The 14,227-nt window shown below is 58.0% G+C and overlaps 1 protein-coding gene across 1 annotated transcript in view; it reads right to left on the bottom strand.

The window, feature by feature from the left end:
* LOC115917162 (neuronal-glial cell adhesion molecule-like) overlaps positions 1-14,227 on the bottom strand; it is a gene marked incomplete at its 5' end in the record, with an annotated part of 30,677 nt that overhangs the window by 3,435 nt on the left and 13,015 nt on the right. Inside the window, 7 exon segments of the mRNA XM_030970894.1 lie at positions 1,495-1,659; positions 2,685-2,818; positions 10,666-10,788; positions 10,790-10,870; positions 10,872-10,906; positions 12,200-12,250; positions 12,853-13,017. Coding sequence (XP_030826754.1) covers positions 1,495-1,659; positions 2,685-2,818; positions 10,666-10,788; positions 10,790-10,870; positions 10,872-10,906; positions 12,200-12,250; positions 12,853-13,017 — 754 coding nt within the window.

Genomic DNA, 14,227 nt, shown 5'->3' with positions numbered 1-14,227 from the left:
CTGGGGACATCCCTGAGGAGTTTTGGGGACACCCCCGGGGATCTGGGGACACCCCCTGGGGATCTGGGGACATCCCTGGGGAGTTTTGGGACACCCCCGGGGATCTGGGGACACCCCGGGGATCTGGAGACACCCCTGGGGATTTGGGGACACCCCCGGGGATCTGGGGACACCCCCCGGAGATTTGGGGACACCCCCGGGGATCTGGGGACACCCCCGGGGACGGGTGGGACCCCCTGGGGATCTGGGGACATCCCCCCGGGATTTGGGGACACCCCTGGGGATTTGGGGAGTCCCGAGGGGATTTGGGGACACCCCTGAGGAGTTTTGGGGGACACCCCCGGGGATTTGGGGACACCCCCGGGGATTTGGGGACATCCCCGGGGATTTGGGGACACCCCCGGGGATTTGGGGAGTCCCGAGGGGATTTTGGGGAGTCCCGAGGGGATTTGGGGACACCCCTGAGGAGTTTTGGGGGACACCCCCGGGGATTTTGGGGACACCCGAGAGGATTTGGGGGAATCCTGAGGGGATTTGGGGGAGTCCTGAGGGGATTTGGGGACACCCGCGGGGATTTGGGGGGACTCGAGGGGATTTGGGGGAGTCCCGAGGGGAGCTGGGGACATCCCTGAGGAGTTTTGGGACACCCCCGGGGATTTGGGGACACCCCCGGGGATCTGGGGACACCCCCGGGGATTTGGGGACATCCCTGAGGAGTTTTGGGGGACACCCCCGGGGATTTTGGGGACATCCTTGAGGAGTTTTGGGGGACACCCCCGGGGATTTGGGGACACCCCTGGGGATTTGGGGACATCCCTGAGGAGTTTTGGGGACACCCCCGGGGATTTTGGGGACATCCTTGAGGAGTTTTGGGGGACACCCCCGGGGATTTGGGGACACCCCTGGGGATTTGGGGACATCCCCCGGGGATTTGGGGACACCCCTGGGGATTTGGGGAGTCCCGAGGGGATTTTGGGGAGTCCCGAGAGGATTTGGGGGAGTCCTGAGGGGAGTTGGGGACACCCCGGGGATTTGGGGCCACCCCGGGGATTTGGGGACACCCCCAGGGATTTGGGGAGCCCCGAGGGGAGTTTGGGGAGACCTGAGGGGAGTTTGAGGAGTCCCGAGGGGATTTGGGAACATCCTTGAGGAGTTTTGGGGACACCCCCAGGGGTTTGGGGAGCCCCGAGGGGAGTTTGAGGCGTTCCCGCGGGGATTTTGGGGAGTCGCCGGGGCTTTTGGGAGCAACCCCGGGATCTGAGGGCTCTGTGGAGGGAATCGGGCTGGATTTTTGGATGATTTTGGGGGAGATTTGGGGCAGGATTTTGGGGTGTTTGGGGGGGCGATTTTGGGCTGGATTTGGGTTTTTTTCTGGGGTGATTTTGGGCTGGATTTTGGGGATGATTTTGGGGTCGATTTGGGGGGGGGGTTGAGGGTTTTTTGGGCTGGATTTGGGGATTTTTTGGGGTGAATTTGGGGTGTTTTGGGGCTCACAGGTGCCGTTGGTGTGCACCTCGCTCTCCCAGAACGCCACGCGCTCCCCCGAGTGGTTCCTGCCCACGAACTGCACCCGGTACGAGGTCCCGGGCCGGAGGTCCCCGAGCCGGTACCGGCCCAGGGAGGAGTTGGCCCGGCCCGAGGAGCGCCAGGGCTCCTCCGCTGCGGGGCGAGCGGGGGTCGTGGGGGGCCCCAAAACCCCCTCCAAATACCCCAAACTCCTCCCAAACACCCCCAGCCCGCGCCCGCGTTTTTCCCAGTGAGGTTCAGTCCCAAAATACCAAGAAATTGCCCCAAATCCCTTCCCAGTCCTTCCCAGTGTCCCCCCAGTCCCTCCCAGTGCCCCCAAATCCCCTCCCAGTGCCCCCAAATCCCCTCCCAGTGCCCCTAAATCCCCTCCCAATCCCTCCCAGTGTCCCCAGATCCCCTCCCAGTCCTTCCCAGTGTCCCCCCAGTCCCTTCCAGCGCCCCCAAATCCCCTCCCAGTCCCTTCCAGTGCCCCTAAATCTCCTCCCAGTGCCCCCAAATCCCCTCCCAGTCCCTCCCAGTGCCCCCCCAGTCCCTTCCAGTCCTTCCCAGTGTCCCCAAATCCCCTCCCAGTGCCCCTAAATCTCCTCCCAGTGTCCCCAAATCCCCTCCCAGTCCCTCCCAGTGCCCCCAAATCCCCTCCCAATCCCTCCCAGTGCCCCCAAATCCCCTCCCAGTCCCTCCCAGTGCCCCCCCAGTCCCTTCCAGTCCTTCCCAGTGTCCCCAAATCCCCTCCCAGTGCCCCCAAATCCCCTCCCAGTCCCTCCCAGTGCCCCCAAATCCCCTCCCAGTCCTTCCCAGTGTCCCCCCAGTCCCTTCCAGTCCTTCCCAGTGTCCCCAAATCCCTCCCAGTGCCCCTAAATCTCCTCCCAGTGTCCCCAAATCCCCTCCCAGTCCCTCCCAGTGCCCCCAAATCCCCTCCCAATCCCTCCCAGTGTCCCCAAATCCCCTCCCAGTCCTTCCCAGTGTCCCCCAGTCCCTCCCAGTGCCCCTAAATCCCCTCCCAATCCCTCCCAGTGCCCCTAAATCCCCTCCCAGTCCCTCCCAGTGCCCCCAAATCCCCTCCCAGTCCCTCCCAGTGCCCCCAAATCCCCTCCCAGTGCCCCTAAATCTCCTCCCAGTGTCCCCAGATCCCCTCCCAGTCCCTCCCAGTCCCTTACTGGTTTTGCTCATGTACTCGACCTCGAACTCGATGTTGGCCTGCGGCTGGGCCAGGGTCCAGCGCAGCTCCGTGAAATCCTCGCCCACCTCCCCAAACCCGACCGTGCCCAGCACCGGCAGCACTGGGGGGGCACGGGGGTCACCCCCAAATCCCCCCACCCCAAAACCCCCCCCCACCCCTGGGGGAACCCCCCCGACCTCGCCATTTTGGGGGTCTCGAGGTGTCCCCTTTCCCCCCCCGTGGTAATTTTGGGGCCATTCAAAATTTTGGGGTCCTCCCACCCTTTTTTGGGGCCCGCCCCGGTAGTTTTGGGGTCCCCTCACTTTTCGCCCTCCCCCCACCCTCGCTCATTTCGGGGTCCCACCCCGGCAGCTTTGGGGTTCCTTCCCCCCAGAAATTTCAGATCCCCCCCCCACACTCATTTCGGGCTCCCCCCAACAGTTTTTGGGGTCTCACTCCGGCAGTTTTGGGGTCCCCCAAGTGGTTTTAGTCCCCCCCGGGCCATTTCGGATCCCCCCCAGTTTCAGGCAGTTTTTGGGGTCCGCCGGCGGTTTTTAGGGTCGGTTTTGGGGGTCCCCCCACGGTTTTTGGGGTCAATTTTTGGGGGTCCCCCCCGCAGTTTTTGGGATCAGTTTTTGGGGTCTCCCCGCAGATTCCGGGTCGGGTTTTGAGGTCCCCCCGCGATTTTTTGGGTGAGTTTTTGGGGTGCTCCCCTCAGTTTTCAGGGCCGGTTTTTGGAGCCGTTTTTTGGGCTCAGTTTTTGGGGTGCCCCTCGCAGTTTTTGGAGCCGGTTTTGGGTCGGTTTTTTGATCCCCCGCAGTTTTTGGGCTCAGTTTTTGGCTCAGTTTTTGGGGTTCCCCCGCAGTTTTTTGGCTCGGGTTTTGGGCTCAGTTTTTGGGGTTCCCTCGCTGGTTTTGGGCCCAGTTTTTGGGGTTCCCCCACGGTTTTCGGGGCCGGTTTTTCAGGCGGGATTTTTGGGTCGAGTTTTGGGATCTCCCTGCGGGTTTTTTGGGCTCAGTTTTTGGGGTCCCCCTCCGGGATTTTCGAGCTCAGTTTTTGGGGTCCCCCTGCGGGTTTTTTAGGCTGTTTTTGGGGTCCCCCTGCGGGTTTTTTGGGCTCAGTTTTTGGGGTGCCCTCCGGGTTTTTCGGGTGGGTTTTCGGGGTGCCCTCCGGGATTTTCGGGACCGGTTTTTGGGGTGCCCTCCGGGATTTTCGGGTGGGTTTTCGGGGTGCCCTCCGGGATATTCGGGACCGGTTTTTGGGGTGCCCTCCGGGTTTTTCGGGTGGGTTTTCGGGGTGCCCTCCGGGATATTCCCGGGACCGGTTTTGGGGTGCCCTCGGGTTTTTCGGGTGGGTTTCGGGGTGCCCTCCGGGATTTCAGGACCGGTTTTTGGGGTGCCCTCCGGGTTTCGGGTGGGTTTCGGGGCGTGCCGCACCGGGGCTCGGGCCGAGGCTGCCGAGGCGCACAGGGCCGGGGCCGTGGCCGTGCGTTGGCTGGAGCTCCAGCGGGTACCGCCCCTGCTCCAGCCGGGCCAGGGTCGTGTTCAGGGTCCCGGGCGGGAACAAGATCTCCATGGGGATCCCCCTCCTCGCTCTAGTTCTCTCTTGGGGAAGGGTCGGGATGCAAGGAACCCCAAAAACCCGCCCTCCCGAATGGCCCAAGCAGCACAATTACCTAAAAAACCCGCCCGGAATGGTCCAAACACCCCTAATTAACACAAAAATCCCACCTGGAATAGCCCAAACAACCCCAAGTATTAAGAAAAAAACGGTCCGGAATGGCCCAAAACAGCCCCGAAGTAACCCCAAAAACCCGCCAGAATGGCCCAAAATAGCTCCGAATTAACCCCCAGAAACCCGTCAGAATGGCCCGAAGAGCCCCGAATTAACCCCAAAACCCTTAGCACGGAACAGCCTGGAATTAACCTAAAAAACCCCACCTGGAATAGCCCAAAAACCCCAATTAACCTAAAAAAACCCCAACCCAGAATGACCCGAAACAGCCCCAGACAGCGCCAAATGAACCCCCAAAAAATCCCAAACAGCATGAATTAATCTCAAAAAGCCCATCAGGAACAGCCCAACCCAGCCCCAAACAACTCCCCAAACGAAGCCCCCAAAAACCCCCACCGGAATAGCCCCAAAGAGCCCCGAACAAACCCCAAAAACATCCTGGGATGGCCCCAAGAGCCCGAACAAACCCCAAACATCACCTGGGATGGCCCCAAGAGCCCCGAACAAACCCCAAAAAAACATCCCTGGGATGGCCCCAAGAGCCCCGAATTAACCCCAAAAAACATCCCTGGGATGGCCCCAAGGAGCCCTGAACAAAACCCCCAAAAACATCCCTGGGATGGCCCCAAAGAGCCCGGAATCAACCCCAAAAAACATCCCTGGGATGGCCCCAAGGAGCCCTAACAAACCCCCAAAAAAACACCGGAGGCCCCCAGCAGCCCCTAACAACCCACCCGCCCAGCCCAGATCAACCTTAAACCCCCCCACCCCAGAATGGCCCCAAAACAGTCAGAATTAACCCAAACACATTCCCAGTCTATCCCAGTGCTCCCAGTGCCCCCCCAACCCCCAGTCCCTCCCAGTGCTCCCCAAATCCCTCAGTGCTCCCAGTGCCCCCTTCATCCCTCCCAGTCCCCCCCAAAAGCCCCTCCAAGCCCCTCCCAGTGCCCCACCTTGCACAAACCCCCTCCCAGTGTCCCCAAATCCCTCCCCAGTCCCCCCAGTGCCCCCAACCCCCTCCCAATTCCCCCGGTGCCTCCCAGTGTCCCCAAATCCCCCTCCCAGTCCTTCCCAGTGTCCCCCAGTCCCTCCCAGTGCCCCTCAATCCCCTCCCAATCCCTCCCAGTGCCCCTAAATCCCCCTCCCAGTCCCCTCCCAGTGCCCCGCAAATCCCCTCCCAGTCCCTCCCAGTGCCCCAAAATCCCCTCCAGTGCCCCTAAATCTCCCTCCCAAGTGTCCCCAGATCCCCTCCCAGTCCCTCCCAGTCCCTTACTGGTTTTGCTCATGTACTCGACCTCGAACTCGATGTTGGCCTGCGGCTGGGCCAGGGTCCAGCGTTACAGCTGCGTAAATCTCGGCCACCTCCCCAAACCCCGACCGCGTGCCGCAGCACCGGTTCAGCCTGGCCGCACAGGGCTCCCCCAAAACCCCCCACCCCAAAAACCCCCTCTCCCAACCCTGGGAACCCCTTCACGACCTCTCCATTTTTTGGGGTCTCGAGGTGTCCCCTTTCCCCCCGTGTGGTAATTTTTGGGGCCATTCAAAATTTGGGGGTCCTCCCACCCTTTTTTGGGGCCCGCCCGGTGGTTTTGGGGGCCCCTTACTCCCCCCACCCCTCGCTCTTGGTCCCACCCCGCAGGGGGTTCCGTTCCCAGAAATTTCAGATCCCCCCCCACTCATTCCTGGGCTCCCCCAACCTTTTGGGCTCCCTACACCGGCAGTTTGGGGTCCCCAAGTGGTTTTAATCCCCGGGCCACATTCCGGATCCCCGTTTCAGGCAGTTTTGGGGTCCGCCGGGCGTTTTTAGGGTCGGTTTTGGGGGGTCCCCCACGTTTTGGGGTCAATTTTTGGGTCCCCGCATTTTGGGATCAGTTTTTGGGGTCTCCCGCTGAGATTCGGTCGGTTTGAGGTCCCCCGCAATTTTGGGTGGTTTTTGGGGTGCTCCCCTCAGTTTTTTGGGCCGTTTTGGAGCGTTTTTGGGCTCAGTTTTGTAGGGTGCCCCTCGCTTTTGGAGCCGGTTTTGAGTCGGTTTTTGATCCCCCCGCAGTTTTAGGCTCAGTTTTTGGCACGTTTTGGGGTTCCCCGCAGTTTTAGCTCGGGTTTTTTGGGCTCAGTTTTTGGGTTCCCTCGCTGGTTTTGGGCCCAGTTTTGGGAATTTCCACGGTTTTCGGGCCGGTTTTTCAGGCGGGATTTTTGGGTGGAGTTTTGGGATCTCCTGCGGGTTTTTGGGCTCAGTTTTTGGGGTCCCCCAGGATTTTCGAGCTCAGTTTTGGGGGTCCCCTCGGGTTTTAGGCTGTTTTGGGGTCCCTGCGGGTTTTGGCTCCAGTTTTTGGGGTGCCCTCCGGGTTTTTTCGGGTGGGTTTTGGGGGCACCGGGATTTGGGACGTTTTTGGGGTGCCCTCCGGATTTTCGGGTGGGTTTGGGTGCCCTCCCGGGATATCTGGGACCGGTTTTTGGTGCCCTCCGGGTTTCGGTGGGTTGGGTGCCCTCCGGGATATTCGGGACGGATTTGGGGTGCCTCGGTTTTTCGTGGGGTTTTGGGGTGCCTCCGGATGGGACGGTTTGGGGTGCCCTCCGGTTTCCATGGGTTTTCGTGTGCACCAGGCTGCACCGAGGGGCGCGCCGGGGGCCTTGGCGGTGGCTGAAAGCTCAGCAGTACGGCCCATGCGCTCCGGGCCAGGGGCATCGTTCAGGGTCCCGGCGGGAACACCAAGATCTACATGGGGATCCCCTCGCTCCTGGTTCTCTCACTTGGGAAGGGTCCGGATGCTGAGGGAACCCCAAAAACCCGCCCCCAAACGCTCCAAACAGCTCGCCTTAATTACCCTAAAAAAAACCCGGAATGGTCCGTGCCCAGCCCCTAATTAACACAAAAATCCCACCTGGAATAGCCCAAACAACCCCAAGTTATTAAGAAAAAACGGTCCTGGAATGGCCCAAAACAGCCCCGAATTAACCCAAAAAACCGCTCCAGAATGGCCCAAAATATCAATTAACCCCTTAGAAACCCCCCCGCCAGAATGGCCCGAAAGCCCCCAATTAACCCCAAAAACCCGCACGGAACAGCCTGGATTAACCTAAAACCCCACCTGGAATAGCCCAAAACCCAAATTAACCTAAAAACCCCAACCCAGAATGACCGAAACAGCCCCAGACAGCGCCAAAATGAACCCCCAAAAAATCCCCAAACAGCTGCGATTAATCTCAAAAGCCCATCAGGAACAGCCCAACCCAGCCCCAAACAACTCCCAAACGAAGCCCCCCCAAAAACCCCACCCGGAATAGCCCCCAAAGGGCCCGAACAAACCCCCAAAAACATCCCCTGGGATGGCCCCCAAAGAGCCCGAACAAACCCCAAAAAAACATCCCTGGGATGGCCCCAAAGAGCCCGGAACAAACCCCCAAAAAACATCCCTGGGATGGCCCCAAAGAGCCCAAACATCACAACCCTCCCAAAAAACATCCTGGGATGGCCCCAAAAGAGCCCGAACAACCCCAAAAAAACATCCCTGGGATGGCCCCAAAGAGCCCCGGAATCAACCCCAAAAAAACATCCCTGGGATGGCCCCAAAAAGAGCCCCTATCCTGGACAAAGATCAGAGCCTTAAGCCCCCCACCCCAGAATGGCCAAAACAGTCCAGAATTAACCCCAAAACATTCCCAGTCTATCCCAGTGCTCCCAGTGCCCCCCCAAACCCCATCCCAGTGCCCCAGTGCTCTCCCCAGTCCCTCCCAGTGCTCCCAGTGCCCCCATCCCTCCCAGTGCCCCCCAAACCCCATCCCAGTCCCTCCCAGTGCCCCAAAACCCCATTCCAGTGCTCCCCAGTGTCCTCTCCAGTAGCCCCTCCCAGTGGCCCCACATCCCCCAGTGCCCCACTTTTACTGCCCCCAGTGCCCCACCCCAGTGGCTCCCAGTGCTCCCCCATCCCTCCCAGTGCTCCCAGTACGCACCACGCAGCGGTACTGGAGCACGAGCGCCTCAGGACGCCGTTGGGGTTGCTGACCGCCGCTCACTCGAGGGCTCAGCGCGGTGTCCCCAGGCTCCCACGCGCAGCTCCTCGGGGCCCGGCTACTGGGGGGGAGGGACCCCCAAAAATCCCGCCCAGATCCTCTCCCAAGGCTCTGCTCAGGGACCCCGAAAATTCCCCCAAATCCTCCCAAGGTTCGGGTCAGAGACCCCCAAAAATACCCCCGAATCCTCCCCGATTTCCATTTTTTGGGGTATTTTAGGATGCCAAATTTCCCCTTTTGAGGTCCCGATTTCCCTTTTCTGGAATCCCAATTCCCCTTTTTTGGGGTCCGGGGGTATCTCAGGATCCCAATTTCCCCTTTTTTGGGGATCCTGGGGGTCCATCTACGCCATCCCAATCTCCCTTTTTGGGATCCCAATTCCCCTTTTTGGGGGTCCCAGGGGGTATTTCACGATCCCAATTTCCCCTTTTTAGGGGTCGGGATTTATCTCACGATCCCAATTTCCCTTTTTTTGGGACCCTCCTTCCCCTTTGTGGGGTCCCAGGGGTTTTATCTCACGATCCCAATTTCCCCCTTTTTAGGATCCCAATTTCCCCTTTTTGGGATCTCCATTCCCCTTTTTTGGGGGTCCCAGGGTTTATCTCACGATCCCCATTTCCCCTTTTTGGGATCCCAATTTCCCCTTTTTGGGATCCCAATTTCCCCTTTTTTGGGGGCCCCGGGGGTATTTCACGATCCCCATTTTCCCCTTTTGGGATCCCCAGTTTCCCCTTTTTGGGATCCCCATTCCCCTTTTTTGGGGGTCCCAGGGGGTATTTCACGATCCCAATTTCCCCTTTTTGGGATCTCCATTCCCCTTTTTTGGGGGTCCCAGGGTTTATCTCACGATCCCCAATTCCCTTTTGAGGGTCCCAGGGTTTATCTCACGATCCCCATTTCCCCTTTTTTGGACCCAATTTCTTGGGACCCTCATTTCCATGTGGGGCCGGGTGATCCCAATTTCCCCTTTTTGGGACCCTCATTCCCTTTGTGGGGGTCCCAGGGGGTATTTCACGATCCCAATTTCCCCTTTTTGGGATCCCCATTCCCCTTTTTTGGGATCCCGGGGTTTATCTCACGATCCCCAATTCCCCCTTTTGGGATTCCCATTCCCCTTTGGGATCCCGGGGTTTATCTCACGCTCCCAATTCCCCTGTTTGAGGGTCCCAGGGTTTATCTCACGATCCCAATTTCCCCTTTTGGGATCCCAATTTCCCCCTTTTTTGGGGTCCCGGGGGGTATTTCACGATCCCCATTTCCCCTTTTGGGATCCCCATTTCCCCTTTTGGGATCCCAGTTCCCAACCTTTTTGGGATCCCCATTCCCCTTTTTTGGGGGTCCCAGGGGGTATTTCACGATCCCAATTTCCCCTTTTTGGGATCCCCATTCCCCTTTTTTGGGATCCCGGGGTTTATCTCACGATCCCCATTTCCCCTTTTGGGATCCCAATTTCCCCTTTTGGGATCCCATTTCCCCCTTTGGGTTCCCATTCCCCTTTTCTGGGATCCGGGGTTTATCTCACGATCCCCATTCCCCTTTTGGGATTATCCCTTTTTGGGACCGGGGTTTTCCGCCCCCTCCGGGGATCCCATTTCCCCTTTTGGGATCCCCCACCCTTTTGGGGTTGGGGGGTATTCCACATCCCACCCTTGGGATCCCCCCTTTGGGGGTCCCAGGGGTTTATCTCACACCCCCCCCTGAGGGTCCCGGGTTTATCTCACATCCCCATTTCCCTTTTTGGGATCCCAATTTCCTTTTGGGATCCCCATTCCCCTTTTTTGGGGGTCCCAGGGGGTATTTCACGATCCCAATTTCCCCTTTTTGGGATCCCCATTTCCCCTTTTGGGATCCCAATTTCCCTTTTGGGATCCCCCATTCCCTTTTTGGGGTCCCAGGGGTGTTCACGATCCCAATTCCCCTTTTTGGGATCCCATTTCCCCAGGTCCCAGGAGCCCCATTCCCTTGGGCGGTTTATCTCACGATCCCCATTTCCCTTTTTGGGATCCCAATTTCCCCTTTTTTGGGATCCCAATTTCCCCTTTGGGATTCCCATTCCCTTTTCTGGGATCCGGGGTTTTATCTCACGATCCCCAATTCCCCTTTTTGGGATCCCCATTCCCCTTTTTTGGGGGTCCCAGGGGGTATTTCACGATCCCAATTTCCCCTTTTTGGGATTCCCATTCCCCTTTTTTGGGATCCCGGGGTTTTATCTCACGATCCCCAATTCCACTTACCTTTTGGGGTCAGAGGCGCTCACACCCCCCCTCGGGGTGTGGAAGCGGATCCCGGCTGGGGGTCCGCCGCCCCTCCCGTTGAACACGAGCACCTGCAGCCGGTGGCAGCTCCAGGGCTGCAGCGCCCAGCAGGGGCCCCCGGCCTCGCCCGGCACCGTCCAGCGCCCCCGGCTGGAGGGGCTCAGGGGCTCCCGGGGGGCCGGGGGTGCTCCCCCACCCACCCGTCCCGCCAGTACAGCACCTGCGGGGTTGGGGGACTAGAGGGGGCGTCAGGGAGCGAAAAATGGGCAAAAATTCACCTAAAATGACCAGAAATGCCCCAAAATATCCCCAAAACTGATCCCCAAAAATGCCCCAAAATCGCCTTGAAATTCCTCCCAAAAAATGTCCTAAACCCCCCCCAAATGGCCCAAAAATACCACCTAAAATGCTCCCAAAAATAACCCCCAAAATGGTTTTAAGATACCACTTAGGTATTTTAAAATGTGTGCCCCATAAATAACCCCCAAAATAGGCTCCAAAATACTACTCCTTAAAGTTCCTAAAATATCACGTAAAATAGGGTCATTACTAGGAATGACCTGCGCAAACTGACGCAATACAGGCCAGCTGCCTTAAGCTATTCCTCCCAAGGCCTCCCCAAGGATGAGCTTTAGGCCCCCCCAAGGGTATTAGGAGCCCTAAATCCCCAAGGTAGATAGAACCCCCCCCAAAGACCTTGCCTCCCAGAATGCACCCAAAGCCTCCAAGGGTACCCCCAAGAGTTACAAGCCCCCCGAATCGCCTAAAGGACCTCCCCAACACCCCCAAAGTGCCCCAAGATATCCCAAAAATGCTCAGGAGTTCTCTCCAAAAACCCCCCAAGGCACCACCCAAAACTCCCCCCCAAAATTCCCCCCCAAATTGCCAGAATTCCCCCCCCCAGCCCCCCAATTTCTCCTTGGGGGGCATCGGAACCCAAAGTGCCACCAGGTACCACTAAGATGGGCATTTGGGAATTCCTACTAGGATTTTTTGGGAATTCGTTTGGGTTTTGGTTTCCTTGTGTTGATGTTAATTTTGGGATTTTGGGGTTCCCAAATGGGAAGTTTGGGGTTTCCTTTAGGATTTTGGGAATTCCTGTTGGGATTTTGGGGCTCCCATTTGGATTTTGGGGATTCCCTCTTAGGACTTTGGAAGTCGCAGATTTGAGAATCGTTGGGATTACAAGAACTAGGATGGATTTAAGAATTCAGTAGGAATTCCAGAATCCGTTGGGATTTTAGGGGATTCTGGGTGAAATTTTGGGATTCTGGATTGGTTGGGGGAATCACGTGGGTTTTGAGATTCCCTTTGGGATTTTGGGGAGAAGGTGGGGTTTGGAATTCCATTGGGGATTTTTAGGAATTCCTTTGGGATTTTTAGGGAACTCCTTTAGGATTTTGGGAACTGTGGGATTTTGGGAATTCTGTTTTGGAATCAGGTAGGGTTTGGGAGTTCCTTTAGGATTTTTGGGAACTCCTTTGGGATTTTAAGGAATTTTGGGGTTCCTCACCCGGTAGCCCCTCAGGTGTCCCCTTGGGTCGCTTGAGGCCCTGCTCAGGCTCTACAGGTGGCCAGCGGGGCAGCTGGTGCTTTTCAGGATCTCCCACCCCACATTCTCCTGGGGTACACCAGGGGCACTGGGGGTGGGGAATTGAGGAACACAAATACAAGGAACCCCCTCCTCTCACAACCCCCAAATCAGGGGCACTATAGCCCCCAAAAGGGGAATTCAACCCCAAAGTGCAGCCCCGGGTTTTGGGAGGTCAGCCCAATGGTTGGGGTCCCACCCAACCTAGGATCTCTGAAATTGCCAAGTGTTGGGGTCCCACCTAGCGTGGGATCTCCCGAAGCACCCAATTTGGCCTACTGAACCACCTTTTAGATTTGGGGTGTCCCACTGATTTGGGCTCTCCACCACCCCAAATGTGCGGTGTCCTGTTCTTTCCCCCACCACCCCAAATTTGGGTTCTCTTTTCAGGTACATTCCCTATTTGGGTTCTGCTCTGATTTGAGGTGTCTCCAGCACCCCAGATTTGGGTCTCTCCCATTTGGTCTCTCCCCACTGGGAGGTCCTATTTAGGTAGGGTCTGAACCCCACAGTTCCAGGCACATCCGATGACCCCAGGCGCTTTGGGGCCCTTCCAACCCCCATTCAGCCCAAACCGGCTCGTGGCGCTGAAATTTGGTGGGGTCCACCACCAGGCCATCAGTATATTCATAAGCTCCCGCGTGGCCACCTCGGCCCAGCGGCCCCAAACCCGGCCAGCGCCGCCACTGCACACCAGGTGCACTGGAGCTCAGGGGCGTTCCAGTTTCCCGGGGCAGCGGCTGGGGAAAGCGGAAAAATCAGCCCCAAATAAACCTAGCTGAAACCCAGCTGAACCTAAGCAGCTCCCCCAGCCTACCAGCGCTGACGCAAATCCCAGCCCTGAACCCCCAAATCACAGCCCTGACCCCCAAATCAGCCCACATTCCTAAATCAGCACAAACTCCAATCCCAGCCACAAAACCCCTAAATCAGCCCTGAACCCCAAAATCAGCCCTAAATCCATACAGCAAAACCGTCAACCCTGAACCCCAAATCCAGCCTGAACCCCTAAATACAACTGAACCCAAATCAACCTAATTGCCGTCGGCACGAATCCCAGCCCTGAACTAAATCCCTAAACCCAAAAAATCTCTTCGAAACCCCAAATCGCTGATCCATCCCCTGCACCAGTGCGGAGCTTCAGGCATCCAGATGCAGCGGCTGGGGCTGGACCTAAAAATCGGCATTGAACCCCAAAATCAGCTCTAAATCCTAAATCCTTCCAGCCCCAAAGCCAACCAAATCATCCAGCCCCAATCCACCCTGAACGCAAATTTATTTAAACCCAGAACCCCCAACTTCCTATGTGCCTCCCAGACCCCACCAAGCCCCACCAGGCCTGATCCTCAGGACCCCCAAATACAAGCCCCCAGAGCCACCCCAAGAATCCCCAAATCCCCCAGGGACCCCCAGACCTTTAGAGACCCCCAAAGGTCCCAAAATCCCCTGGACCTCTAGGGACCTCCAAGCCCCCCAGGACCCCCCAAACCCTCCCAAGAGGCATACCCCAAGTCCTTCCAGGTACCCTCAAAGGCCACCATGGCCCCCAAAAAATCCCCCTGGGACCCCCCAGGCCCCCCAAACTCCCCTACATCCCCCCCAGAGACTCCCCAGGACTCCCAAAATCCCCCAGGACCCCCCCAAAATTCCCAAACCACCCCAAGCTCCCCCCCAAATCCTCAGGACCCCAAAATTTCCCCAGGACCTCCCCGTCCACAAATCCCCTAGGAACTAAGCCCCCCAAAAATCCCCAGGACCCCCCAGGCCCATCCCAAGCCCCCCAAATCCCTCAGGACCCAAAATCCCCCCAAGTCCCCCAAATCCCCCAAAATGCCCCATTGTGCCTGCCAGGTGATCACCCAGGTTGTTGGTCTGGTTCCCCTCCCCTTCACCCCCCATGGGTGCTCAAGGCTGTAGGAAAAAAGGGTCAGGGACCCCAAAATCCCAAAA

Source organism: Camarhynchus parvulus, unplaced genomic scaffold, assembly GCF_901933205.1.
Source record: "Camarhynchus parvulus unplaced genomic scaffold, STF_HiC, whole genome shotgun sequence".
In the NCBI taxonomy this organism is placed as follows: Eukaryota; Metazoa; Chordata; class Aves; order Passeriformes; family Thraupidae; genus Camarhynchus; species Camarhynchus parvulus.
Note: the sequence above shows the minus strand (reverse complement) of the source record. Positions and strands in the feature narration are given on the sequence as shown.